Below are 27,325 nucleotides of genomic sequence, written 5' to 3' on the forward strand. Positions count from 1 at the left end.
ATCTATCAAATAAAAAAAAGTATTAACCTGATCGCTAAACAGCGTAGCGGGAAAAAAACTCGAAACGCCAGAATTACGTTTTTTTGGTCGCCGCGACATTGCATTAAAATGCAATAACGGGCGATCAAAAGAACGTATCTGCACCGAAATGCTATCATTAAAAACGTCATCTCGGCACGCAAAAAATAAGCCCTCAACCGACCCCAGATCACGAAAAATGGAGACGCTACGAGTATCGGAAAATGGCGCAATTTTTTTTTTTTTTTTTTTTAGCAAAGTTTGGAATTTTTTTTCACCACTTAGATAAAAAATAACCTAGTCATGTTTGGTGTCTATGAACTCGTAATGACCTGGAGAATCATAATGGCAGGTCATTTTTAGCATTTAGTGAACCTAGCAAAAAAGCCAAACAAAAAACCAATGTGGGATTGCACTTTTTTTGCAATTTCACCGCACTTGGAATTTTTTTCCCGTTTTCTAGTACACGACATGTTAAAACCAATGATGTCGTTCAAAAGTACAACTCGTCCCGCAAAAAATAAGCCCTCACATGGCCAAATTGACGGAAAAATAAAAAAGTTATGGCTCTGGGAAGGAGGGGAGCGAAAAACGAACACGGAAAAACGAAAAATCCCCTGGTCATGAAGGGGTTAATATATGATATTATGCAAAATACAGGGCAACAATCTTATGTATCAACACAAAGGAGCATTTAAGTGCCCTCTTTATTAGGCAGAACTGATTAATCCATTAAAGTTGGATCCTTTATTAAATGATTTTGTAGCGTACAGTAAGTGTCAAGTTACACATATACAGTACATGGTATTGAGATACTTCTAAGTTATTAGTAATTTCATTTGCCGCTAATTTTTTTTTTATTAGACTGATGTGAAAAAAACTGATACCATATCCTTGGATTTCACAACGGTCTACAGTCATCTGGTTCTTTCGCTGGAGGTGGAAGGTTAATGCAGAGTATCTACAGTTTCTAAAGATTCTTTTGCCAGCAAATGAGTTTCTTCTTATCCCTTTATTTTATAATGAGTGTTTTATGTCAATTCGAATGAGTTAGGCCATTTTAAACATTGTGGTTGAATGTAGTTGATATGTGCAGACTCATAGATAAAAAGTGGACCTACAGGTAAAAAAAAGTGCTTTAATGGCTTAGCCTTATAACAACATGTATCACCTATCCAGAGGATATATGATTGCTGGAGGTAATATGGAGGAAAGTATAAATCCATAAGCTACACTCAACACATTTATAGTTATATAAATTGATAGAATTAATAGAAATTATGCAGAGAAAATTGATTTTCGCAATAATTTACCAAATAAGTCTGACTTATACAATTTTTGCTTAAAGCAGATTTGTCACACGATTTCACAATGCAAACTGCATATATTATTATATAGATCTTATAGACCTGGTTAGGATGATATATTTACTTTGAAAACCCATGTTACAATGACTATATAATGCTTTATGGATGTGTAACTGAATCTTCACCCACCTAGTCTGATTGACAGCTCCTCAGTGTCCTTTCTCCCTGCTGAGATCTCACATGGCTCAGTACAAGCTGCAGCTCTCAGTTAGGGTGGGTGGATGGAAATTAAATATTCTTAGACTCATGTGTAATTTATTCTCTAGCTGGACTCAGAAAATGTTCATCTTAATATAAGGATTATACAGCCATTCAGGTATGGATTTTTAAAAAAGAGAATAGATCAATTTAAAGGGGTTGTTCAAGCATTTAATATTAATGGCCTAGTGGAACCAGAGCTGTCTCAAATCCAAAAATGGATTGTGACATTTGTTCAATGTGATATGGCCCCTGTCAAGAACTGTAGCTTATATGTAAAGAAGCCCTCCCATGAATATTATTTTTCATTACATGTGTATATACTGTATGTGCATGTAATGTAGTGTGAGTATATTAATATAATTACCTACCGCTGTTCTCTCCAGTGCCCAGCGCCGTTCTGCTTCTCTTCTCAGTGACGTCACCACTCTGCAGGCGCTATGGGTCACACTGTGCTCTGTGTGACCCGGAAGTGGCTTTTATTTTGCAAGCCTATGGAGTGTCCGAACAAGGCCCAATTTTAATTATTTTGAAAAACTCATAAGGGTAAGGAGCAAGGTGGATGCAAAACCATGGCCACTCTAGTAGCCATCTGAAATCAAGACCATACTTTAAACAGAAGCCAAAAATGTATTTTTATGTAGAAATGGAATGACTGCTATGTGAGACCTGATTGCACTGCATTATCTAATCCAAGAGGTTCTCAGGAAAAAAATACTGTCTTCTGACGTCAATCATAAATATACATGTACTGTAAGTCATTTTCCCTCCAGTAAATGTGCAACTTTATTTTTAGTGCTACACAGTTTCTCATTCTTGACTTTTCTCTTTTTTTAACTGTTCTGCTAGGTGCCTTTTTTAAAGGACCTTATAGTCTGAGCACTCAGTGTTGTACAATTAGATTTGCTTGCTTGAACAATTTGACCAAAGATCAGATGTCAGCATCCACTATATGCGTTTCTATACACATGTTCATCGATATAACTATGACTATGCATGTGGCTTGACAAAGCAGTAAGGAGAAGAGTACTCACTTCCCAAATAGTGATGATCAGACCACTCACGCAGTATGAGAGGGTTCGGTTATCCATTACCACTTTTGTGATGTCTAATAACTCTTTCCATACTAAGCTGTGAATCCTAGCTGCCCAATAAGTTTTTAGGCACTAGTGGAGGAGTTCATACCCACCAAACCAATCTAAAACATTTTTTTTTGTCTTTTACTGTTCTATGATGAAAGGACCATTTTATTGCATTTGAAAACTCTAAAGGTTTGTTTACAGGGACTGACCGGCACTTATTTGCTTATCGGCAATATGTTTGCTGATCGGCGGTGGTTTAATAGCCGGTTCACACAGGCATTGAACATTGTGTAATAAATGGTTCAGTGTATATAGGCGGCAGGTGTTCTTAGTCATGTTTATACAGGACGATGTGCTGGCGAGAATTTTTGTGCAGCTCAAAAGATCACTTCAACGAATCATTGCCAGCCTGTTTAGACTGCAAGATTATCATAAATAGAGCATTCCTAGGAACGCTCATTCACGATAATACTGCAGTGAATGGACCTTTAAAGGGTTGTCAACTACTAGGACAACCCCTTCTTAAACTAAATGCTCGGCCCCGATAAAATAATAAAGCCTATACTCACCTCCCGTGCTGGATCAGTTCCAGTGGAGTTGGCACTCACGGTCCCGGTGCTGTGATGCGGTTGAATGACAATTGATGCTGGCGCCCAATCAGCGCTTGCGCCACTGTCTTCGCCTCTGGACAAACTGAACATGAAGAGGAAGTCCAGGATGACCAGCAGCCCTGTCTTCCTCTGCATGTTCAGTTCGTCCGAAGGCAAAGACAGTGACGCCAGCGCTGATTGGGCGCCGGCATCACGTGTCACAACACCGCATCACAGCCCCAGGGATGGCGACCGCGGGAATGGAGGCGGCATGGGAGATGAGTATAGGCTTTATTATTTTATAGAGGCAGAACATTTAGTTTAAGAAGAAGTTGTCTTAGTAGTGGACAACCCCTTCAATGCTCTTAACGCTTTACAAATAGGTAAAGCTGATTTAAAAAAAAAAATGCTGACAAATCCTTTACTGTCTATCCAAATGTTCTTGAAACAATGGGGTCCTTGGTTTGGGAGACCCTGATGTTTAATGTTAATCGGGTGAAGGAATGGGGTGTGAGTAGGCAGATTTGAGTTGTTACTTATCAAAGACTTATTGTCTAGCACTGCTCCTTCTTATAATGCCACAGCCTTCAGCTAAGCTGGTATTCCTCTACATCAGCTTAAGAATGACTCGGAAGTGTGGATCTATCCAGTAGATAATGCCCACTTATGCTGGTTTTCTAAACTTTTGGGAGACCCAAATGTGACTTGGCTTAGTGAAGTTTTGCCCATAAGTCCTGCTTTCATATTCTTTCTTTCTCGAGACAGACTGAATTTACATTCTGACTAATCGTGCACATGATTCATCCAGTATTCATCTTCACAAGCCAGTTACTATTGTTACCAGGAGACATGCCTCAATTATACCAATTACCATACATTCTTATGTAACTTAACAAACTTTGTCAGTCTCATTTTTTTCACTTTCTTCTCCATATATAAAGTGTCTGCAAGATGTGTCATTGTCATTGCTGACTTTTTTTTTTCCAGAGATTTATTTTGCTTGAGGAGTTTTCCTAAATTGTGAGCAATTCACCAAAGTTTTGGAAAGACAGATAGTTTGAAAATCTTTCATTTTTGATCAGTTTAGTATAAGTCATGCAAGATGCGTCATGTAGGCTTGTCTGTGTCATATGTCAGTTCCCACTCACATCAACAAATGCTTTAGTCACTTTTGATTTGATGAGTTGTCTCCTTCAGAAATCCCTACCCTTTAGGACTCCCCTCGATAAACTATACTCTATATTCATGTGAGGCATACCCCATGACACTGGAATTTCTATAGCCATTTATTGATAACAATGGTTAGCACTGATGCCAGTCATGATTAATATTCGCTGAAACATCACTGTAAAAAAAATGTATATTTACATCATGAGTCCATGGCAGATGGAAGCGGATTATGGTACGCCCAACAGAGACCCCTCTGACCAACTGTTGGTAAGAAGACCCCCAATCAGTGTCAGACTGGGGTGGCAAGGGCCCACCAGTAACATTGATATTTCATGCAAATATTATATTACCCTCTTTCGCAAATTTACTTCTGCTTCTATATAAACATAAGCTAGGTAGTTTGTTGAATAAATGAATGACGAGATCCTACTTTCTGTCTGTACTTAAATGAATTAATATATTGGCCAACTTCTCATGCTTGGGGTAAATAGCTTACTCTTGCATAGAGGCCCACCGGAGAATTCTTCCGTTCTCCCGTGGGCCAGCCAAACCTGCCCACAATGAAAGAAGTGGTTTTCCAATCAAGATAAATCATTTACTTGCCCTAAATTGGAAAATAAATTGGAAAATATTGTTAATATTAACCTTTTGTTTTTATAACTACTGCTGTACCGCACACTAAAGTAATCCTTAAGTGATGTTCCATGTAAAAAAAAACTACAACATTCTGTTTCATCTCAATAGATAACTAACGTGCTGTTGCATAGCCTGACCTGCTTTCTGCTCTTGGGCTCGTGAAGCTTGTATAAATCTTGCCTATGTAGCATTTCCGTAGAACATGCCCCCTCTCATTACTTGGCCTACAAAGGCAACCTGATTAGAAATTTTTTCTGCTATAGCAGTACATATTCTTGTCGCTACAGCCTTTTCCCTAAGTATTTCTCATGCAGTGTTTGCCATAACAGAATTCAGGATATAATTAGGGTGTTTCAGTTGCTGCTTTTTGATAAGATCCAACGTTTTCTGATTAGACCACACAGTTCACGCAGATGCACATGGCCTAATTGGGAGTATGGTGGGTGACGACGAAGGTGGGTTAAATACATGCAAAACTGTTATAGAAAGTCTCTCTTGCAAACTCGGATCTGGTTAGTAATCATTAGGATTTGAAATATAACAATTCTAAATAAAAAAGACCAATCATTAGAGATGAGCAAACCCAAACTTAATAGTTAGTGTCCAGTGATAAACACCGAATACGGGCTTCTTCCGGAAATCCATTTGTTATGTTTGTAGTTCCAGGGGAAATCCGTTGCAGAGAGAGAATATTTTCCAGCTCAAAAGTTTGGCTCACCATTGTTTCCAGTAGGATTTGGATTCTGGTTCAAGTTTGGATACAGCTCTGGTACCTGAACTGAACTTTAGAATAATATTCGGGTCGGGTACCAGAACTGGAACTTCCACTTCGCTCATCTGTGCCAATCATCAAGGAACCATAATGACCTTCATTGATCGTGCCGCCATAAAAGTTATGGTTATGGATGTTATGATTGGTAAATGCTGCCTACATCAATATGTATGTCTATAGTAGGCATTGTACAGCTCTTAATAAAGCAGATGTTAGGTGCGGGGATAAAGGGATAAAGGTTTCTCCCTTACAGAAGTGTTGATTACCCAGGTTCCATGTAACGTAAAGAATTTAGGTTCCCAAAATGTGTCTCTCCCTGTTTCTAATGCCTGTAGAGTTGAGTCAATTGACCCATTTCATCTCAGATGATTGCATATAAAGGGCTAATAAAGTATGACATATTATATACTGGTCCCCTGACTTCAGAAGGCCATTTGTGGACTAAAGTTGGGGATTCCAAAATTAGAAAAGGAAAAATAATTAAAAAAAAGGTCACAGCAGTAATAAAATGAAATAATTACTTCTATGTAATTGTTAAATTCTCCTACAGCTCTAGAGATCCTTTTCCTATAGTCACTGCCTGTCTTTGTTTACTTTGTTGCAGCAGTTGCACATAGTTTACCATAGTGTCAGCTGCAGCCAATCATGGACCTTAGCGAACCATCATTGCTGAAGCCAGTGATTGGCTGCAGCGGTCACATGGATTGTATGGCACATGATTGCTGCATCAAAGTAAACAAACACCATATGGAACCACGAAAACAACACAGCTGTTTTTTTATTTATTTTATCACTTATGCTGTTCTTTCATATTTTTTTTAAAAGGAATCTGTCTCCAGGTTTTTGCCATCTAAACTGAGAGCAGCATAATGTAGAGACAGAGACCCTGATTCCAGCAATGTTTCACTTAGTGGGCTATATGATATATATTTTTAATTTTATCTGCTGCAGATTTACTAGTTTTCTGGATGCTGAGCTCTGTATAACCCCACCCACACCACTGATTGGGAGCTTTCTGCCTATGCACAGTGTACACAGAAAGCTGCCAATCAGTGGTGTGGGCAGGATTATACAGAGCTCAGCATTCAGAGCCCAGTAAGTGAAACATGGTATCATGGTCTTTGCCCCCAAATCATGCTGTTTTCAGATAGAGTTAGTAAGAATCTGGAATCCTTTAAATCCTGGACAACCTCTTTAAGACTTTTGTATTTTTTTCTGAAAGTATTAGGCCTATATTGGTTAAAGGTTTGCCTTTCAAACAAAGAGTCTGTACCAAGACTGTGTTATAAAGCTATTATTTACTAATCTATTTAAAAATGTTGAATACATTATTCTAAATCAAACTTATTGGCATGTCTGTTCTATGTGGCAATATTTTCACTTGCAGTAAAGAGCTTAGTAATACTTGATAATTTTATAATTGAGGAGCTGTGTGTGTGTTACTTCAAATTAACTTAAGAGCATCTGTAGAAGGATATTACAATACTAACTGCATACATTTATAACTAAATTCTAAGACCTGATGGGGCTGAAGTACATACTTTGAAAACTGCATGTCAGAATGGCTGTATTTAATAGCTAAGAATGCTGGGCACTAATAATATTCATTTTAATATACTGGTGAAAAACTTTCAAAAATGATTATACTGTCATTAATATACACATTTGCATGTAAATATACCAGTCTCATCAGGTATGACAGATCTATTAATTAATTTATGCATGTTATATTGCGGTGAAGGATGGTTTTGTTGTTGTGTTAGCCAATTTTTTTTTTTTTGCTGCAAGGGCCTGTGGACAGTAAGATGGCCATCTCATCCCTGGAGAATTTTTGGAGAATTCTTCCAGTTCTGTGAGATTCATGGTTCATCTTGCATGCACTGATATTTTGAGGTGCAGCCACAGATTTTCAATGATGTTCAGATCAGGGGACTGTGAGGGCCATTGTAAAATCTTCGGCTTGCGCCTTTTCAGGTAGTGTATTGTGGATTTTAACACAAGCCATCCTCTTTTCATCTTCAGCTATTTTTTTACAGATGATGTTACGTTTGCATCAACAATTTGTTGAACCTTCATTGAATCCATTCTTCCCTCTGCCCATAAAATGTTCCCCGTGCCATTGGCTGCAACAAAAGACCAAAAGCATGATTGATCCACTCCCATGCTTAATGGTTGGTGAAATGCTCTTTTTTCTGAAATTCTGTGCCCTTTGTTCTATTTTAACCTCCTCTTTCCGCTGAACTTGTTTCCAAAATGCATCAGGCATGTCTAGATGTTCTTTTGCATACTTCTGGCGCTGAATTTTTTGGTGAGGATGCAGTAGAGGTTTTCTTCTGATGACTATTCCATGAAGGCCATATTTTTGGAAGTGTCTCTGAACAGTAGAACAATGTACCACACCTCCAGAGTCTGCTAAATCTTTTTGAAGGTCTTTTGCAGTCAGTCTGGGGTTGTGATCTGATTTGCCTTTCTAGCAATCCCATGAACAGCTCTTACTGACATTCTGCTTGATCTTCCAGACCTTATCTTGACCTCCACTATTCCTGTTAAATGCCATTTCTTAATTACATTTCAAACTGAGGAAAGGGCAGCTTGAAAACACTTTGCTATCTTCTTATAGCCTTCTGCTGCTTTGTGGGCCTCCACCATTTTCATTTTCAGAGTTCTAGGCAGCGGCTTAGAAGAGCCCATGGCTGCTATATTTGGCACAAGGTTAGTTGAGGCTGGATTCTATAAAGCTGGGAAATTTGCATCACCTGGTCTTTCCTAACAATGATTGTGAACAAGCCATAACCCTAACAGGCTAATTAATGTCTGAAACACTGGTCAAAGTTATCTGAGCAAACAAATCCACGAGGGTGACAAAACTTTTGCATCGGCCCATTTTCCTTTTTGTAACCTTTAAAATGTAAAAAATTACAATATACTTTTTTCGCAATAACAGTAATTTTGACCAGGGGTGTCCACACTTTTACAAGTCACTGTATGACAGGTCAGTCAGTTGTCTCCATGTAAAGAAAACCCTGCACCATTATGTATTTATGTATTATAAGAGGGCTGGAACATCTAATGAATATTGATAAGTGATAGTTTTGATGATACATTTACGTGGATCGGGGCACTGATGGACACAGACAGAAAATGGCCATTGTGCAAAGCAGAATAAATTGGTCTAATAGCTCATCATAATGCTCAATTCCACCTGTTTTAGAGGTAGAAATGGACCTCTTTACCTCTTGGGCCACAGATTGCATCAATGCTATATCTGCCCCTGGATCATAGTATAATTCAAGAAAAATAGCCAGACATATCCTTTTTTAATATCCTGGCTCAAATGCATAAAAATGAGCATTTTGTAGACAGATGTTCCTTAATAATAGGATATCGGGCCTCCATTTTTGATGATAGTGAATTGTCAGTGATCTGTCTTGCTCTTTTGATGAGGTTTTTTCCTGCCCGTTCCTCCTATTATTCTAATTCATGAACGCCCCCGTTCAGTTTCCTTCTTTCCACCCTCTTGGCCCTCTCACTCATCCCTCTTACTCGGTGCCCTCTCACTCCTCCCTTGCCGATATAAAGAGACGCTCTGTATGCATTGCAGCAGCTTCATCCATCTTATCATACCCACTGTTGCCTTGAAAAAAAAAAAAGGATTAATCGCCATCCTTGGTCCCCGCTCCCTGATTGACAGCTAAATCCCTATGCCTCCTGCTTAGCATGCGTCCAGCCCGCCTTGCATGACACTGCCACTGCCTCTCTCGCAGAGCCGCAGCAGCACCAGAAGCAGCTTCCAAATCTGTGGAGGGCTCATCTCCTGCACAGCCCTATCGGCACGGAATCCAATTAAAACACGGGAGAGACGCCGAGACACGAGCAGCTCCACTCTTTTCTTCTTTTTTTCCCCTTCTGCTAAAAGATTTCTGCATTTCCAAGTCCCGAGCTGACGTCCCCCCCCCCTCTTTTCACTCCATAAGTGCTTTTAGCCAAGGCATAAAATAAAAAGGGAAGAAAATTAAGATTAAAGAAGGGGGGGCAAAAGAGATAACGGTGAAGGAGGAAAAAGAAGCCTTATGTCCCCCTTCAACTCTAACATGTTGGATGTATGGACAGTTTCGCAGAGCAAAGGTTGACACATCAGAACCTACCGGCCCCCCGCCTCGACCATTATAATGTCTTGCACTGCACTATGACCTTGGATGTCCAAACTGTGGTGGTCTTCGCGGTGATCGTGGTCCTGCTGCTGGTGAACGTGATTCTGATGTTTTTCCTGGGCACTCGTTAAAAAGGATTTTCTCCCTGGAACCCGCGAGGGAAAGAGAGCACGACACAGTACCGAGCTCGCTATGCCACCGAGCTTCATCATGGACTCACTGTGATATGTATGACGTTGCTATATTATCTGTGCCTAAGTCTTTGTGTGTGTGTGTCATATTAAACCCTTCCACCGCCGGGGTGGGGAGGCGGGAGAGTGGGCTTGTGATGCATTGGCCAACGTTGCATGTTACCCCTTCGGTGTTGAGGGTTAAGACTTCCTGGCGGTGTAATCCCTCAGTGTTCGGTCTTAGATGTGTATAAATAGGAACGGAGTCTGCAGAATCCTAATGGAAATCATTGGCGTCCTCGTACTCGCCTTTTATATTTAATCTTTACTTAGATAAGCACATTTTCGTTTAGCGGTGGGTGACAAATCTCTTCTTAGATTGTCACCATTTGCTTTCGAGCCAATCTATTCATAAGGGTTTATTTATTTTTTTTCTCCACCAATGCAGAAATATTATCCTTGAAACTAAAAGGGGGTTATGATTAATCAAGATAAAACCCGATGACTTAATGAGAATTTATATTGACAGCCCTGGTGGCAGATGTCAAGCCATAAAATAGCAAAAAGTTATGCATGACAAGAATTAATGGGGTGAGGGTGCGGGGTGGTCGCAGAATGGCAAAATAGTGATATAGCAAGCGTGCCGTGGCGGTATAGCAGAGCTGAGATTGTCCGTGTGTTACAATGGAGTTTGTAACTTGGTAACCGAGATAAGATCTGGGTGTTACATAGGACTGCAGATAAACCGATGGCATAATATTAACTCTGTAACGTATCCCAGGGCACGAATAGTTAAATGAGCAAATCAGCTTTGGAAATAGAGCAATCTGGTGTGAATTTAAAGCAAGCGAAGGAATAAGCCTGGGATCCCCCAATAAAGGGCTCTGTGATCCGGAGGCGATTGGATCGAGAATTGGGTTATTAGTTAGAAAAGCGATGCAGACCTTTATCTTTGCACAGTGGGGGCCGCGCCGGGTCTGTGCCTCGCATCCAAGGTTTGCCGGCCCCCCAGCTACTCTATAGTCTGTGCCTGGATGCCTATATGTTACATGTAGCCCTTTACGCCAGGGGCTGACACTCACAGGGTAACATGGCTGTTTGCTGCTGGGTCTCAGTCCATTTGTCTCCATGTTGCACTGACAGCGCAGCAGAAGTTTGGGCGCCATAAATAGCAGAGCTCATTTGGGGCCAGTGATTATCTTCATTTTGGAACAGGAGAAATCATGATATATGAATATTTATGGAATGGTGGAGATAATGAAGGCAACACAATTCATTTGAATACAGAAATCGTCTGAATTATTTCTTTTACAGAAGGAAAGCTTTCACTAAGATACATGCAGAAACTAAGCTGCCTGTCCTGTATGGTTCCATGATTTTTATCCGTGATGCTCGGTGCCCATAGAGAGATGATAGAGTGCTGCCTGTTTTGGGATTTATTGGTGACCTCCCTGGGAAAGAGGATTACATGACTTGCATCCAAATTATTGCCTCTGACTAGTGTCGCTGCATCATCATTTTCTAGACAGATAGATATGGGATAGATAGATAGATAGATAGATAGATAGATAGATAGATAGATAGATAGATAGATAGATATGAGATAGATAGATAGATAGATAGATAGATATGGGATGGATAGATAGATAGATAGATAGATAGATAGATAGATAGATAGATAGATATGAGATAGATAGATAGATAGATATGGGATAGATAGATAGACAGATAACAGATAGATAAAGAGATAGAAAGATAGATATATAGATAGATAGATGATTGATAGACAGATAATAGATAGATGATTGATTGATAGATAATAGATAGATAGATAGATAGATAGATAGATAGATAGATAGATATAGATAGACAGATAGATCTATAGATAGATAGATAGATAATAGATAGATGATTGATAGATGATTGATAGATAATAGATAGATGATTGATAGATGATAGATAGATAGATAATAGATAGATGATTGCTAGATAATATATAGATAGATCTATAGATAGATAATAGACAGATAATAGATAGATACATGATTGATAGATAGATAGATAGATAGATAGATAGATAGATATAGATAGATACAGTGATAGATGATTGATTGATTGATAGAAAATAGAGAGATCTATAAATAGATAGATAGATAATAGATTGATAGATAATGGATATATAGATAGATAGATAGATAGATAGATAGATAGATAGATAGATAGATAGATGATTGTAGATGATAGATGATTGTAGAGATAGATAGATAGATGATAGATGATTGTAGATGATAGATAGACACAGTAGACAGATAGATAGATAGATAGATAGATAGATAGATAGATAGATAGATAGATAATAGATAGATAGTCAGTCTGTAGGCTGCATTGTTAACCCTCTGAGCTGTGATATACTGCAGTAAATAGAATCACACAGTATTGTGCTGGGCTCTGCTACATCTGTGTATTTCTACTTTACACATACTGTTTGCAGTGATACTTTGTCCAAGATAAACTTTCCTTCCAGATATTCCACCATTAACTAATGTACATGTTAGATTCAGGAGTGACGGGCATCTGATCACTATGATACAAACCATCTTCATGCATCTCATACTGGTGATAATATTTCCCCTAAAGTTCCTGTAACGTATTGGACTTTCTTTACATGTAGATTTTCCAGTCTTCCTTTAATGACGAATCTGACGATACAAGAAGGTTTAGAGCTGCTTATAGTAGATGTTCAGTAATGGCAAGCTTTGGAGCATTGTGCTGTCATCTAACTGGTTTTCTGGTGTAATGTGCCCACAAAATGTTTCAGGTGTAATAATGATTGATCTTAAATGGCAGATAAAAAGTTTTGCAAAGTAGATAAACATTTTATCAATGTGTATTAAAAAGAATCAAATCAATCACGTCCAGTAAATGTGACCTGATAGGTACTGCTCTGCTGAACGGTGTGCTCAGTCTGTCATGCTTGTTATGTGTGATGTGCTTCGATGGAGACAATGTCTTTGGATATTATTCGAATAATGGTGATAAGCTTGCTCTGCCTTTCTCAGCCCAGCTGACGTGATAGACACATCTGAACAGCAGCTTGTTTTTAACATAGCTGTTCTGAGTTCGTCAAATGTTGGTGGAGAAATATTGAACTTGATGGACCTAGGTCTTTTTTTCAGCCTATGTAAACATGTAACTATATGTTAATTGATACACATTAGGGCTCATGCAGACAACCATATTTTCAGCAATCTGACAAAACATCTGATCGCACTAGGACCAATGTTATTCTATGGGACCATGTACATTTTGTTTCCTCGAACAGAGTCTGTCTGAGAGAAAATTGCAGCAGACTCGGACTCGACCATGGAAGTCAATGAGCCTGTGGAAAAAAAATCGGACTGCGCTCAGATGACATCTGAGTGCAGTCTAATTGTCACAGAGAGAATGGAGATGATGCAGACTTTTTTTTCATCTTCTCCTCATCCAAGAATATCAGAGCAAACTCTGATCAAAGTTTTATCAAAGTTTAATTAAAATAATCGGCCCCATTCTCTTGGATGAGAAAAAATACGTTGGTGTGACCCCAGCCTTAGTATGTGTTACTGGTGGTTGTACCTAATAGGTTATTGAAAAAAATGTTGCTTTAGGCAAAATATAAAATTGTTTCCCAACTCAAATTGGAAAGCCCAAGGGTGGATGGTAGGAGATAGGATGGCGTCCTACCCCAAGTCATGGATGATGCACCCCTATCTGCAGCCATGTGGCAAGTACACATTCCTGGGCCAAGTTCCTTAGTGATCTGTACTAGACGTCAATCCTCCCTCCTGCCCCTCGGCACCGAGATTCACTCTATGCTCTTTACTTAGTTTATATTGATTTCCCGGAAAATGAAGTCCCAGATTAAATATGATAAGCTTTGAGCAGAAACACTTCCACATATGGAGACGCTGATGTCCTGACGGACAGATCGGTGAACCTAGCCTGCCCAGGAATGACATCCTCTCGGCTGCCCGTTCTATATCTCCACCATCGTTGCAGATGTGGCCAGGTCTTGGGTTACCTAGCCTGCCCAGGAATGACATGCTCTCAGCTGCCCGTTCTATGTCTCTGCCATTGCTGCAGATGTGGCCAGGCCTTGGGTTACCTAGCCTGCCCAGGAATGACACGTTCTCGGCTGCCCATTCTATGTCTCCGCCATCGCTGCAGATGTGGCCAGGTCTTGGGTTACCTAGCCTGCCCAGGAATGACATGCTCTCAGCTGCCCGTTCTATGTCTCTGCCATCGCTGCAGATGTGGCCAGGCCTTGGGTTACCTAGCCTGCCCAGGAATGACATGCTCTCAGCTGCCCGTTCTATGTCTCTGCCATCGCTGCAGATGTGGCCAGGCCTTGGGTTACCTAGCCTGCCCAGGAATGACATGCTCTCAGCTGCCCATTCTATGTCTCTGCCATCGCTGCAGATGTGGCCAGGCCTTGGGTTACCTAGCCTGCCCAGGAATGACATGCTCTCAGCTGCCCGTTCTATGTCTCTGCCATCGCTGCAGATGTGGCCAGGCCTTGGGTTACCTAGCCTGCCCAGGAATGACATGTTCTCGGCTGCCCGTTCTATGTCTCCGCCATCGCTGCAGATGTGGCCATGTCTTGGGTTACCTAGCCTGCCCAGGAATGACATGCTCTCGACTGCCCATTCTATGTCTCCGCATCGCTGCAGATGTGGCCAGGCCTTGGGTTACCTAGCCTGCCCAGGAATGGCATGCTCTCAGCTGCTCATTCTATGTCTCCGCCATCACTGCAGATGTGGCCAGGTCTTGGGTTACCTAGCCTGCCCAGGAATGACATGCTCTCAGCTGCTCATTCTATGTCTCCGCCATCACTGCAGATGTGGCCAGGTCTTGGGTTACCTAGCCTGCCCAGGAATGACATGCTCTCGGCTGCCCATTCTATGTCTCCGCATCGCTGCAGATGTGGCCAAGCCTTGGGTTACCTAGCCTGCCCAGGAATGACATGCTCTCAGCTGCTCATTCTATGTCTCTGCCATCACTGCAGATGTGGCCAGGTCTTGGGTTACCTAGCCTGCCCAGGAATGACATGCTCTCGGCTGCCCATTCTATGTCTCTGCCATTGTTGCGGAAGTGGCCAGGCCTTGGGTTACCTCGCCTGCCCAGGAATGACATGCTCTCGGTTGCCCGTTCTATGTCTCCGCCATCACTGTGGATGTGGTCAGGCCTTGGGTTACCTAGCCTGCCCAGGAATGACATGCTCTCGGCTGCCCGTTCTATGTCTCCGCCATTGCTGCAGATGTGGCCAGGCCTTGGCTTACCTAGCCTGCCCAGGAATGACATGCTCTCAGCTGCCTGTTCCATATTTCCGCCATCACTGTGGATGTGGCCAGGCCTTGGTTTACCTAGCCTGCCCAGGAATGGCATGCTCTCAGCTGCTCATTCTATGTCTCCGCCATCACTGCAGATGTGGCCAGGTCTTGGGTTACCTAGCCTGCCCAGGAATGACATGCTCTCGGCTGCCCATTCTATGTCTCCGCATCGCTGCAGATGTGGCCAGGCCTTGGGTTACCTAGCCTGCCCAGGAATGGCATGCTCTCAGCTGCTCATTCTATGTCTCCGCCATCACTGCAGATGTGGCCAGGTCTTGGGTTACCTAGCCTGCCCAGGAATGACATGCTCTCGGCTGCCCATTCTATGTCTCCGCATCGCTGCAGATGTGGCCAGGCCTTGGGTTACCTAGCCTGCCCAGGAATGGCATGCTCTCAGCTGCTCATTCTATGTCTCCGCCATCGCTGCAGATGTGGCCAGGCCTTGGGTTACCTAGCCTGCCCAGGAATGACATGCTCTCGGCTGCCTGTTCTATGTCTCCGCCATTGCTGCAGATGTGGCCAGGCCTTGGCTTACCTAGCCTGCCCAGGAATGACATGCTCTCAGCTGCCCGTTCTATATCTCTACCATCACTGTGGATGTGGCCAGGTCTTGGGTTACCTCGCCTGCCCAAGAATGACATGCTCTCGGCTGCCTGTTCTATGTCTCCGCCATTGCTGCGGATGTGGCCAGGCCTTGGGTTTTGTTAGCTGACTGTAGTCATGGTAATAGGTTGCCAGCTACCTGATCTGAAAAGTGTTCAGCAGAATTATAATCAACTGCATCTCGAATCTTGTTACCCGGTGTTCTCGGTGAGTCAGATTGCGGCAAGCGGTATTCAATATTTTAACTGCTTTGGAACCAGAAAGACCCACAACGCTTTACAAAAATTAAAGTGAGGGCTGCAAAGAGGCCACAACCAATGTGCTCAACGAAATGACAACATGTACTCTTGTATTGATGGTAGATTATCCACACATCCTCATGGGCCAGGATTACCTGGAGGGCATCGTGACAACTCAATGCAGCTTTCATGGTAAAGTAACACTACAGTGATTTTTCTCTTCCAATTCTATACATGCACAGTGATGTACTAACCAATACTACCCAATGGCCGCCTTCTTCTGTCCTGAGCACATTTCCAATCCTCTTCAGAGTAGCGCTGGGAACGGAAGAAGGCAGCGACCGGTAAGTATTTCACAGGCGCACATATAACATGGATAAGGGAGTAGATAAAAAAACATTGCTGGAGTGCTACTTTCAGCTTTAATAAGCTTGAGCTGTACTGTATCATCACTGCAGACATTTATCAGCATTTCTGTCTGCGGAGACGTAAAGGTTTGGTTGCAGTCGAATTGAACATGGTTGAAATTAATCCAAATATGACCTTTACTGTATTCCAGGATGGGGCAATAGAGAAGTGACGTTGTACTCATTTCATTGGGTTGTGCAATGCATATGGCAATCCGTCCAGTATACAGGGTGGGCCATGTTTATGGATACACCTGGGGGGGCTATGGATATGGATACACCTAAATAAAATGGGAATGGTTGGTGATATCAACTTCCTGTTTGTGGCACGTTAGTATATGGGAGGAGGAAAACTTTTCAAGATGGGTGGTGACCATGGTGGCCATTTTGAAGTCGGACATTTTGGATTACATCTTTATAAATGGCCTACCCAGGTGTATGCATATAAATGGCCCACCCTGTAGATGCTCTGCGCCCATAAAGACTGCATTTTTTTTAAATAGCATTGATTTGTCGGATCTACATACAACATTTTTATGTGTTTAAACATTAACTCCTATTTATTTAGCACTAAAAAACTCCAAAAACCTCCAATGACTATGAGTAGTAATTACAAGATTTATTGTCTCTGAGTCCTTCTGTGTTTGAATTTATTTCATTCATTTAAGTTACTCCAGGTCTAATTTGTTAACTTGAAGGATTGTCCTCATCTTAAAACACAATAGCATATCGCTAAGATTTGCCATCACTTTAATATTAATGGAAGTAAGACCTTTGGGATCCCCATTGATCCAGAGTTTGAAGGGCATGTAGTTCTGGTCTCCACTTCCCCGCCGAACTCTAAAGTCCTGAGATCCTGTAGAACCCTATTTTGCATTTGGAGAGAACATAGAATATTCATGACTAAGTTGCTTTTGACGGACAATACCCTGGTATTGTAAAAGCAGTAGTGGAAAACTTGTTTTCATAGTCATGCCTAGTAGTTGTTTCCAGCTGTAATGCATTTATACTACAGTGACTCCCTTGTAATGACATGTATTGTGGTCGGATGTATGCAAAGTGCTTGGCAGGAGCGGGTTTGTCTTGCCCTCTCTTTCCAGGAGCCACATAATGATGGGGATTTTAGTAGTCATGAGGGAACGTGCTCGGATAAGGTGTTATCTGAGCATGCTCGTGTCCTAACTGAGTGTCTTCGCTGTGCTCGAAACATATGCTCTAGTCCCCGTAGCTGCATGTGTCTCGATTGTTGACAGCCGCAACATATGCAGGGATTGCCTGTTTGTTAGGCTACCCCTGTATGTGTTGTGGCTATTAAACAGCAGCAGCGGGGACTTGAACATATTTTTCGAGCACGCTGAAGCCGAGCACGTTCGTTCATCAGTAGATTTCAGCTCTGAGGCCTGAGAAAATTTGAATTCAGCTCTGGACTAAACATATAATGGAACTCAAGAACTTTGCACAGCATTAGCAATGAAATGAATTTCCAAAGCTTCATCCTATTACATACAATAACACTTACGGTAGTTTCTATTCACTATAGATTTTTATGAGCTGTAAGTTCTTACCGAGAAACTTTTTATTAATATTAATTTTAGACCATATCTGGGTAACGGCTTATGCCAAGTGTCAGTCAGAATCAATGCTTCGGTTTACAGTTTGGCTCCTATTAATAAAATGCAGATTTCTGGACTAAAATATGTGATGGTGCATGCACCAGATTTATGAAGCATGGATGATATTTTTTGCATATTTTTCGGATGTTCAGTAGTTTGCATTACAGTTCATTATGTCAGACCTTGTAGCTGTGACATTTTATCGGGATTAATGAGCATGCGCCAAAACGTAGACCTTACAATGTAGGCCTTTTCTGTGTTTTTCACTGATAAAACACATACCCAGTATAAAAAATCCTCCTAAAGATTTGTGCAATAAGCGACAATGTGTTCACGTGGGCGGGGTTGTGGTCCTTGGTGCGCGTTGTCAGGGTGACGCCGGGTGCATGCGATTGACGGCTGGGCGGCCGCGCATGCGCCGTATTATATCACCCAGCATGCAATGTTCGGCTTTTGATTGGTCAATGATTACCGTATATAAATATGTACACCCTGTGTTAGATTGTATACGCCCCCCGGAAGAAGGCTAAACGCCGAAACGTGCGTAGGGATTTAAGAAGCACACTAAGGTATGAGGAGCTCTGCATATATTTGATAATACTTGTCATTTAGGTTTATACAGGTCTAATTAATTAACTTAGTACTATGGCACTTTATTAGGTTTCTGGCAGTGCTTGATATAGGTGGCTCCTAATAGGATACACTTTTTGTGGATGTCATTTTATGGTTTTGTTTACACCTTGTGGCATTGTGGCAATAATATAATTACCAATTTTTGCACTGTTGCACATGTTTTTAGGAGTTATTTAACATTGACAAAATATCATGCATTTTAGTGTATGACGTTCTCAGGGTAGTTTTTTCCCCTTTTTTTCAGCACTTTGTTAGGCTTCTGGCAGTACCTGATATAGGTGATTCTTAATTAGACACATTTTATTGTGTATTTTTTATATATTTTTTTATATATATTTTTTTGCACAATAGCCCTTTTTGTGGAATTGTGGCAATCATATAACTATAATTACATGCTGCAGCACATGTTACTTGGGAATTACCGTATCTAATTCTTTCACAATAAAATGCACTTTAATATATGACTTTTTTAGGGAATCTTTCACGGTTTTATTTATAATTTTTGTATTACCTAGTATGTCATAACATATTATCAATTATTGAGTTTCCTATACCTGTATCATACATGATCATATGTGCTTCTATTATCAGCTGTTAACTGTTTTTATATGTTACATTTTATTTATATAATTTTTTAATAAAATAATTAATTTTATAAGAACATTGTCGCTTATTGCAAAAAAAAATTTTGAGGAGGATTTTTTGTCAATTAGTGCTAGACATAATTTACTTGTACATACGATTGGTTGCTCTTCTGATTGACATACCCAGTATAGTCTATGGTGCTGTTTACACGTCCAAGTTTTTTTTTGATCTTGTGTCCACAAAAAATGATGGAAATATGTCCATTTTTCATCGGGTCACAGATCAAAATCACGGTACAAGTCCATGGGTCAGTGAAAAACACGGGCAGCGCATAGATGGCATCCAAGTGCAATCCATGTGCTAATGAAACACTCATGGTAAAAGCTGACACTGACCACACACTGAGGGATCTCAGATTCAAATCAGTGATGAAAATATATCTGAGGTAAAAAAAATGGACACCTGAATGAGGCCTTAGTAACACCCTTGCAACTTGCAAGCAGACATACACAGCTGTCAGGGGAAGACAGACAGAAGAGGGCAAGAACAGTATTTGGGCCGACCTTTGGGCAGTCCAATAGTGAATCTTAATGCATGTATCTGTGACAGAGACTCTTTACTGTTCTGGAAGTGAACATGGATCCCCTTATGCTTTAGGTCACGGTGTGCCTGCACAGGTTTCACCAATGGTATATCTATCCCTGACAATAGTGCTACATTTCATGTATAAAGAGCAAGGGAAGAGTCAGACGGCCATACAACTCGGATGGGGATCGGTACACAATGCTCGGACTGGCCATTAGCTCTCCTGACCCGAGAGGGACTGCTGCATAGAGACACATGTAGTTGTCCCGCTCGGGTGGGTAGAGCTTCCGGCAGTCCGAGCATTGCGTTGCGATCCTCGTCCGAGTAATACGGCCGTCTAACTCTCCCCTAACAGGACTCAATTTTCTTATTGGTCACCTAATGTATCCCACGGTACTCAGGGATCTGCTAAGTCTTGACAGGTATGGCAGAATTCATACAGAATAATGGTTTAATACATTTTCTTTTGTTATTTCTTCTAATATTCACTTTCTAAAAATAATGTTATGTACGTCTAGGGATGAGGTTCCAATGTTGGTTCGAAATATTTTTCCAATGAGATGTATATGGCATTTCTCCCCTCACAGAAACCTGTTGCCATGGCAATATTCTTCTCCCTATAGACATAGCAACACACTGTAGCTCAAGAAGTGTTCACAGCATCTGCACAAAGGAGTACAGGATGCTGCAGATCTGCCATTGCAGGGTTCCTGGGCACTTAGTGCTTGGTGTTTTCAGGGCTACTTGTTTCCTTTGAGCACTTTAGAGATTAAGTAATAATAAATGATTATAGAGAGAGTATAGGGGTTAAAAAGCAAGGGTTACCCTGTGGTACACGAGATCCATTGTAACAATACTATATGAGCCTTTTTTATAATGGCTGTCAACCAGTGAGACTGTCTTTGTTACCAACAGCAACCAGAAGTCAGTCAGCTTTCACTTTTTTAAGTGCTCTGTAAAATTGAAAGCTGGACCCTAATTGGTTGCCATGGGCAACAAAGACTGTTGTTAAGGTTGATAGTTTTGACACATGAGGCCCTGTGACTTTTCTCAACGCCTTTTGGCGGCTTTGCAGCAACTTTATAACATTATTGAATTATATGTAGCACATCATTTTTGTTCAAGTGTGTGGACCAGTTGTAGGAAACATCTTACTTTCTGGAAATGATCATTTTACTTAACAAACTGCGTTATATACCTGACCGAAATATTAAACAGGTTCTAGGAATTACTAAATGATTTAGGCTATGGGCTCGTGGACATGGCCATATTTTCGGTCCGAGTGCAATCCGACAAAACATCGGATCACACTGGGACCAATGTTAGTCTATAGGGCCGTGCACATGTCCGGTCTGAATAAAAGAAATTGCTGCATGCATGAGTTTGATCCAATATTCGGGTCACACTCGGCCAAGAATGAGTCAATGACTGCAGATGACAACTGAGCGCAGTCTGATTTCTATGGACTGACAGAATGGAGAAGACAGAGAAATGTTTTTTTCCAATTTCTCCTCATTTGAGGGAATCCGATCACACAATGACCACACATATGTTTTTACATATGGAATTAATGATATGGCTATATAGGTTCTTGTTCCCCAATAAAAAGCCAGTTTTTGGCAGATATCAGATGTGCCAATCATATGAAATTAAGGCAACATCAGGATGGAAGTGCACTGGGGTGTGTCAATGCACTGGGATGGAGCCATCAGTCCAAGTACATTGCCACCGCCCAAGTGCACTTCCAGCTTTATTAACGTATGGCTTCTAAGGCCAGGGTCACACTTGCGAGTGTGATGCGAGTCACTCGCATCAATACCCGGCATGTATTTCTATGCAGCCGCACACTCCGGTCCCGAGTGACGGCGACAGGTATTGATGCGAAAGACTCGCGTGAGTGTCTCATATCACACTCGCAAGTGTGACCCCGACCTAAGTCAGATTTCTCATCATGGTACATTGAATCTTTACAAAAAAAGTTTTAATTCTTATTAAAGAACAAAAGCCTACACTGTCATACCAGTACTTGCATATGTACAAATGTGCTGACTGCTTACCTTTAGGCAGGGACTGACTGGGACTGAAATTCAGCCCTGGCATTTGAAAGCATAAAGGCCAAGTTGTCCTCACCCCGGTCCTTATTTCTAATAATACTGCTATGTAAGATTGAATAGTAATAATAACACAACAATAATAAATAACTAGTTGGCCCATGTGAAATTTTCGCACATTGGTAATTGGGGGCACAAGCATTTTCAGGAAAATCAAGCTGGTCAAATGTTAATGTATTTAATGCGATGATGAACACAGAGAGGTATTTATATATGTAGATTTGTAATACAATAATTTGGTTTGATAAGTAGAGGCTAAAAAAATGTCTTGAGGTTGTGGTGCCACCTGCAGGTTATTATTTTTTTCTGCAGGTTTCTGAAAATTAATGTTTAAACTGTATTTATTGATCAAATCGCGAATGTGTGGTTTGTTTGTGTCTTTTCTTACTGAATGGGGCAAGTTTACCTTTCAAATGGTGTATTATTTGTGTGTGAGGGGCGAAGTAATCACCGAAAAAGCAGTGCATGTATACAAATGTGTTTACATATGTGACTCACCTGCAGTGAAGTGTGCAATCCTCAAATTTGCCTGAAATAGGCTGTGCAAGCACTTTGGCAAGCTGTAAAGACCCCAAGACAAATGCCACCTGCAGTTAATTTGACCTTTGAAATGGTGTATCATTTGTGTGTATCAGTGGAGTATAAATGGAGCAAGTGTGCAATTGAATAGGCAGTGCATGTTTACAAATGTGTTTGCATGTGTGACTCACCTGCAGTGAAGTGTGCAGTCCTCCAATGTGCCTGAAATCAGCTGGGCAAGGAGTTCGGCAAGCTGGAGAGCCCCCAAGGCAAATGTTAGGATTTGTTTGTGATGACTGTAAGCAGCTTTGTGTTAGTGTGCTTTGGGGTAGTGTTGTGCCACCTGCAGGTAATTTTTCCTTACTGCAGGTTTATGAAAATTAATGTTTAAACTGTATTTTGTGATCACATCGTGTATGTGTGGTTTGTTTGGCTATTTTCGTGCTGAAGGGGGCAAATTTACCTTTCAAATGGTGTATCATTTGTGTGTGTGGGTGCAGTATGAACGGAGATACAAAGTAATCACCGAAAAAGAGCACTTAGAAATAATATATAAGGATAATATAGCAATATATCCGACAAACCTTAACCAAATATTACCAGAATATAAGACATTGATAATACCACCTTCAAACCTCACAGCCCTCTATATAGTATGATGATCCACCCAACAGTCCCCTATATAGTTTGATGGTCAACCCCACAGCCCCTTATATAGTATGATGGTACCCAATCAGAACCCTATATAATAATATAGTTCCCCAATAGCGCCCTATATAGCATGGTTACCCCACAGTCCCCTATATAAGTTGATGAATCACCCCACAGCCCACTATATAATTTGATGCTTCACCCAAAAGCCCCCTATATAGTATGAACGTCCACTCCACACACAGCTATATAGTATAATAGTCCCCCCAACAGTCCGCTATATAGTGTGATGGTCCACCCCACAACCTCATATATAGTATAATGGTCCCCCCAACAGCCCGCTATGTAGTATGATGGTCCACCCAAAAGCCCCTTATATATTTTGATGGTACACCCAATAGCCCCCTATATAGTATGATGGCCCACCCCCCACACCTTATATAGTATAATGGTCTACACAACAGTCCCTTTCATAGTATGATGGTCCAACCCACAGCCCCTATATAGTAGAATGATCCCCACAACAGTCCCTTATATAGTATAATGGTCCACCTCACAGCCCCTTATCTAGCATGATGGTCCAAAACAGCCCCCCCCAAATAAAAATTCTTATACTCATCTAATTCCGACTTCTCGTCTTTCACACAATCTCTGTATCATCTTCTATCCGGTCTTTCAGTGGTGGCCATCTCACATAATTGAGATGCTGAAGACCCCTGAGCAGACTGCAGCCAGGTAAGTGATGAAGCATGGAATCCGTGCCTCTGTGCTCCATCTCAACTGTTAATAGTGATGGTGTCCTAAGGTGAGGGTGGACCATCATACTATAGCAGACATTGCAGCCCATGGGCCGTTCTGGCATTTGCCAGAATTGTCAGATGGCCAGTCTGGCCCTGCCTTTAGACTGTGTGCCCACGTCACGTTTTTACTGCTCGGATTTGCCACAAAGCCTGGAAGGAATCCTGATTCCAGCAATGTGAATGAGAATCCTGAAGTCTCATGTACATGTTACTTATTTGTGACTTACAGATTTGGTGCAGATTCCATCTGCAGCATGTCAATTCTTTCAGCGATTTTTCCAGCGTATTTTCACCTATTACCTTCAGTGAAGTCAATTAAAAGCGCTATATAAACGCAGGTCTAAAAATTATTGCAGATTTGCTGCTTTTTTGCATGCGTTTTTAGACAGCAGTGAATGCTATAGAGATTGATAATAGATAAAGATACTGTAGATAGTAGATATAGAGAGATATAGAGAGATATATCCTCAGAAATGAGAATACAGATAATAAATGGGAAATGTTTAAGAACATCCTAAATAGGCAGTGTAAGCGGTTTATACCTTGTGGGAATAAAAGGACTAGAAATAGGAAAAACCCAATGTGGCTAAACAAAGAAGTAAGACAGGCAATTAACAGTAAAAAGAAAGCATTTGCACTACTAAAGCAGGATGGCACCATTGAAGCTCTAAAAAACTATAGGGAGAAAAATACTTTATCTAAAAAACTAATTAAAGCTGCCAAAAAGGAAACAGAGAAGCACATTGCTAAGGAGAGTAAAACTAATCCCAAACTGTTCTTCAACTATATCAATAGTAAAAGAATAAAAACTGAAAATGTAGGCCCCTTAAAAAATAGTGAGGAAAGAATGGTTGTAGATGACGAGGAAAAAGCTAACATATTAAACACCTTCTTCTCCACGGTATTCACGGTGGAAAATGAAATGCTAGGTGAAATCCCAAGAAACAATGAAAACCCTATATTAAGGGTCACCAATCTAACCCAAGAAGAGGTGCGAAACCGGCTAAATAAGATTAAAATAGATAAATCTCCGGGTCCGGATGGCATACACCCACGAGTACTAAGAGAACTAAGTAATGTAATAGATAAACCATTATTTCTTATTTTTAGTGACTCTATAGCGACAGGGTCTGTTCCGCAGGACTGGCGCATAGCAAATGTGGTGCCAATATTCAAAAAGGGCTCTAAAAGTGAACCTGGAAATTATAGGCCAGTAAGTCTAACCTCTATTGTTGGTAAAATATTTGAAGGGTTTCTGAGGGATGTTATTCTGGATTATCTCAATGAGAATAACTGTTTAACTCCATATCAGCATGGGTTTATGAGAAATCGCTCCTGTCAAACCAATCTAATCAGTTTTTATGAAGAGGTAAGCTATAGGCTGGACCACGGTGAGTCATTGGACGTGGTATATCTCGATTTTTCCAAAGCGTTTGATACCGTGCCGCACAAGAGGTTGGTACACAAAATGAGAATGCTTGGTCTGGGGGAAAATGTGTGTAAATGGGTTAGTAACTGGCTTAGTGATAGAAAGCAGAGGGTGGTTATAAATGGTATAGTCTCTAACTGGGTCGCTGTGACCAGTGGGGTACCGCAGGGGTCAGTATTGGGACCTGTTCTCTTCAACATATTCATTAATGATCTGGTAGAAGGTTTACACAGTAAAATATCGATATTTGCAGATGATACAAAACTATGTAAAGCAGTTAATACAAGAGAAGATAGTATTCTGCTACAGATGGATCTGGATAAGTTGGAAACTTGGGCTGAAAGGTGGCAGATGAGGTTTAACAATGATAAATGTAAGGTTATACACATGGGAAGAGGGAATCAATATCACCATTACACACTGAACGGGAAACCACTGGGTAAATCTGACAGGGAGAAGGACTTGGGGATCCTAGTTAATGATAAACTTACCTGGAGCAGCCAGTGCCAGGCAGCAGCTGCCAAGGCAAACAGGATCATGGGGTGCATTAAAAGAGGTCTGGATACACATGATGAGAGCATTATACTGCCTCTGTACAAATCCCTAGTTAGACCGCACAAGGAGGGCAACAAAATTAATAAAGGGGATGGGAGAACTACAATACCCAGATAGATTAGCGAAATTAGGATTATTTAGTCTAGAAAAAAGACAACTGAGGGGCGATCTAATAACCATGTATAAGTATATAAGGGGACAATACAAATATCTCGCTGAGGATCTGTTTATACCAAGGAAGGTGACGGGCACAAGGGGGCATTCTTTGCGTCTGGAGGAGAGAAGGTTTTTCCACCAACATAGAAGAGGATTCTTTACTGTTAGGGCAGTGAGAATCTGGAATTGCTTGCCTGAGGAGGTGGTGATGGCGAACTCAGTCGAGGGGTTCAAGAGAGGCCTGGATGTCTTCCTGGAGCAGAACAATATTGTATCATACAATTATTAGGTTCTGTAGAAGGACGTAGATCTGGGTATTTATTATAATGGAATATAGGCTGAACTGGATGGACAAATGTCTTTTTTCGTCCTTACTAACTATGTTACTATGTTGCTATGTTACTATAGATAGACATAGACAAACAGATAGACATAGACAGATCTATCTATCTGTCTGTCTGTCTATTTATCACTATGATCTATCTTTATCTATCCCTATCTATATCTATCTAAACACGCATGCAAAAATGCATCGAGAACACAACAAAACGCTGCAAAAACGCTCTTCTTTGCAACTGCATTTTTTCTATCAAGAGATGCAGAAATGGTGCAGAATTGTATGCATCCAAATACTCAACCTGTGCACATACCCTTAAATGCATTCTTTATTTTTAGCATTATCAGCTTCATGAATTATAATGGTCAGCGTAATAATTGGATGGTTGAGGATTACATGGAACCATTCCTAGCAATTTTTCTAGAAAACCGAATTTAGAATGTTTGTTACATTTGGGTTAAAATTCCCAAATCCCCATTTTTTTTTCTGGCGAGAAGAAGAATCATATATGGTCTCTCTCAACAGAGGTGAATAGGAGCATTAGAAATAGTACTTCTCTGGCTGATTTCAGTTCCACAG

General features: G+C 40.9%; 2 protein-coding genes across 6 annotated transcripts in view; both read left to right on the forward strand.

The window, feature by feature from the left end:
* Positions 1 to 27,325, forward strand: part of ARHGEF9 (Cdc42 guanine nucleotide exchange factor 9) — a 626,906-nt gene that overhangs the window by 324,032 nt on the left and 275,549 nt on the right. Inside the window, exon 1 of one of the 5 annotated variants that reach the window (XM_069747212.1) lies at positions 9,404 to 10,212. The exons of the other annotated variants lie outside the window; for them this stretch is intronic. The gene's annotated coding sequence lies outside the window, so the exon portion shown is untranslated. Of the gene's footprint in view, positions 1 to 9,403; positions 10,213 to 27,325 lie in introns of those variants that run through there. 5 annotated transcript variants of the gene reach the window in all.
* LOC138662078 (uncharacterized) lies at positions 9,936 to 10,115 on the forward strand. The gene has a single exon (XM_069747213.1). It carries the CDS (start codon positions 9,936 to 9,938, stop codon positions 10,113 to 10,115), a length of 180 nt encoding a protein of 59 aa, XP_069603314.1.

This window comes from Ranitomeya imitator, chromosome 2 (assembly GCF_032444005.1).
Source record: "Ranitomeya imitator isolate aRanImi1 chromosome 2, aRanImi1.pri, whole genome shotgun sequence".
Classification (NCBI taxonomy): Eukaryota; Metazoa; Chordata; class Amphibia; order Anura; family Dendrobatidae; genus Ranitomeya; species Ranitomeya imitator.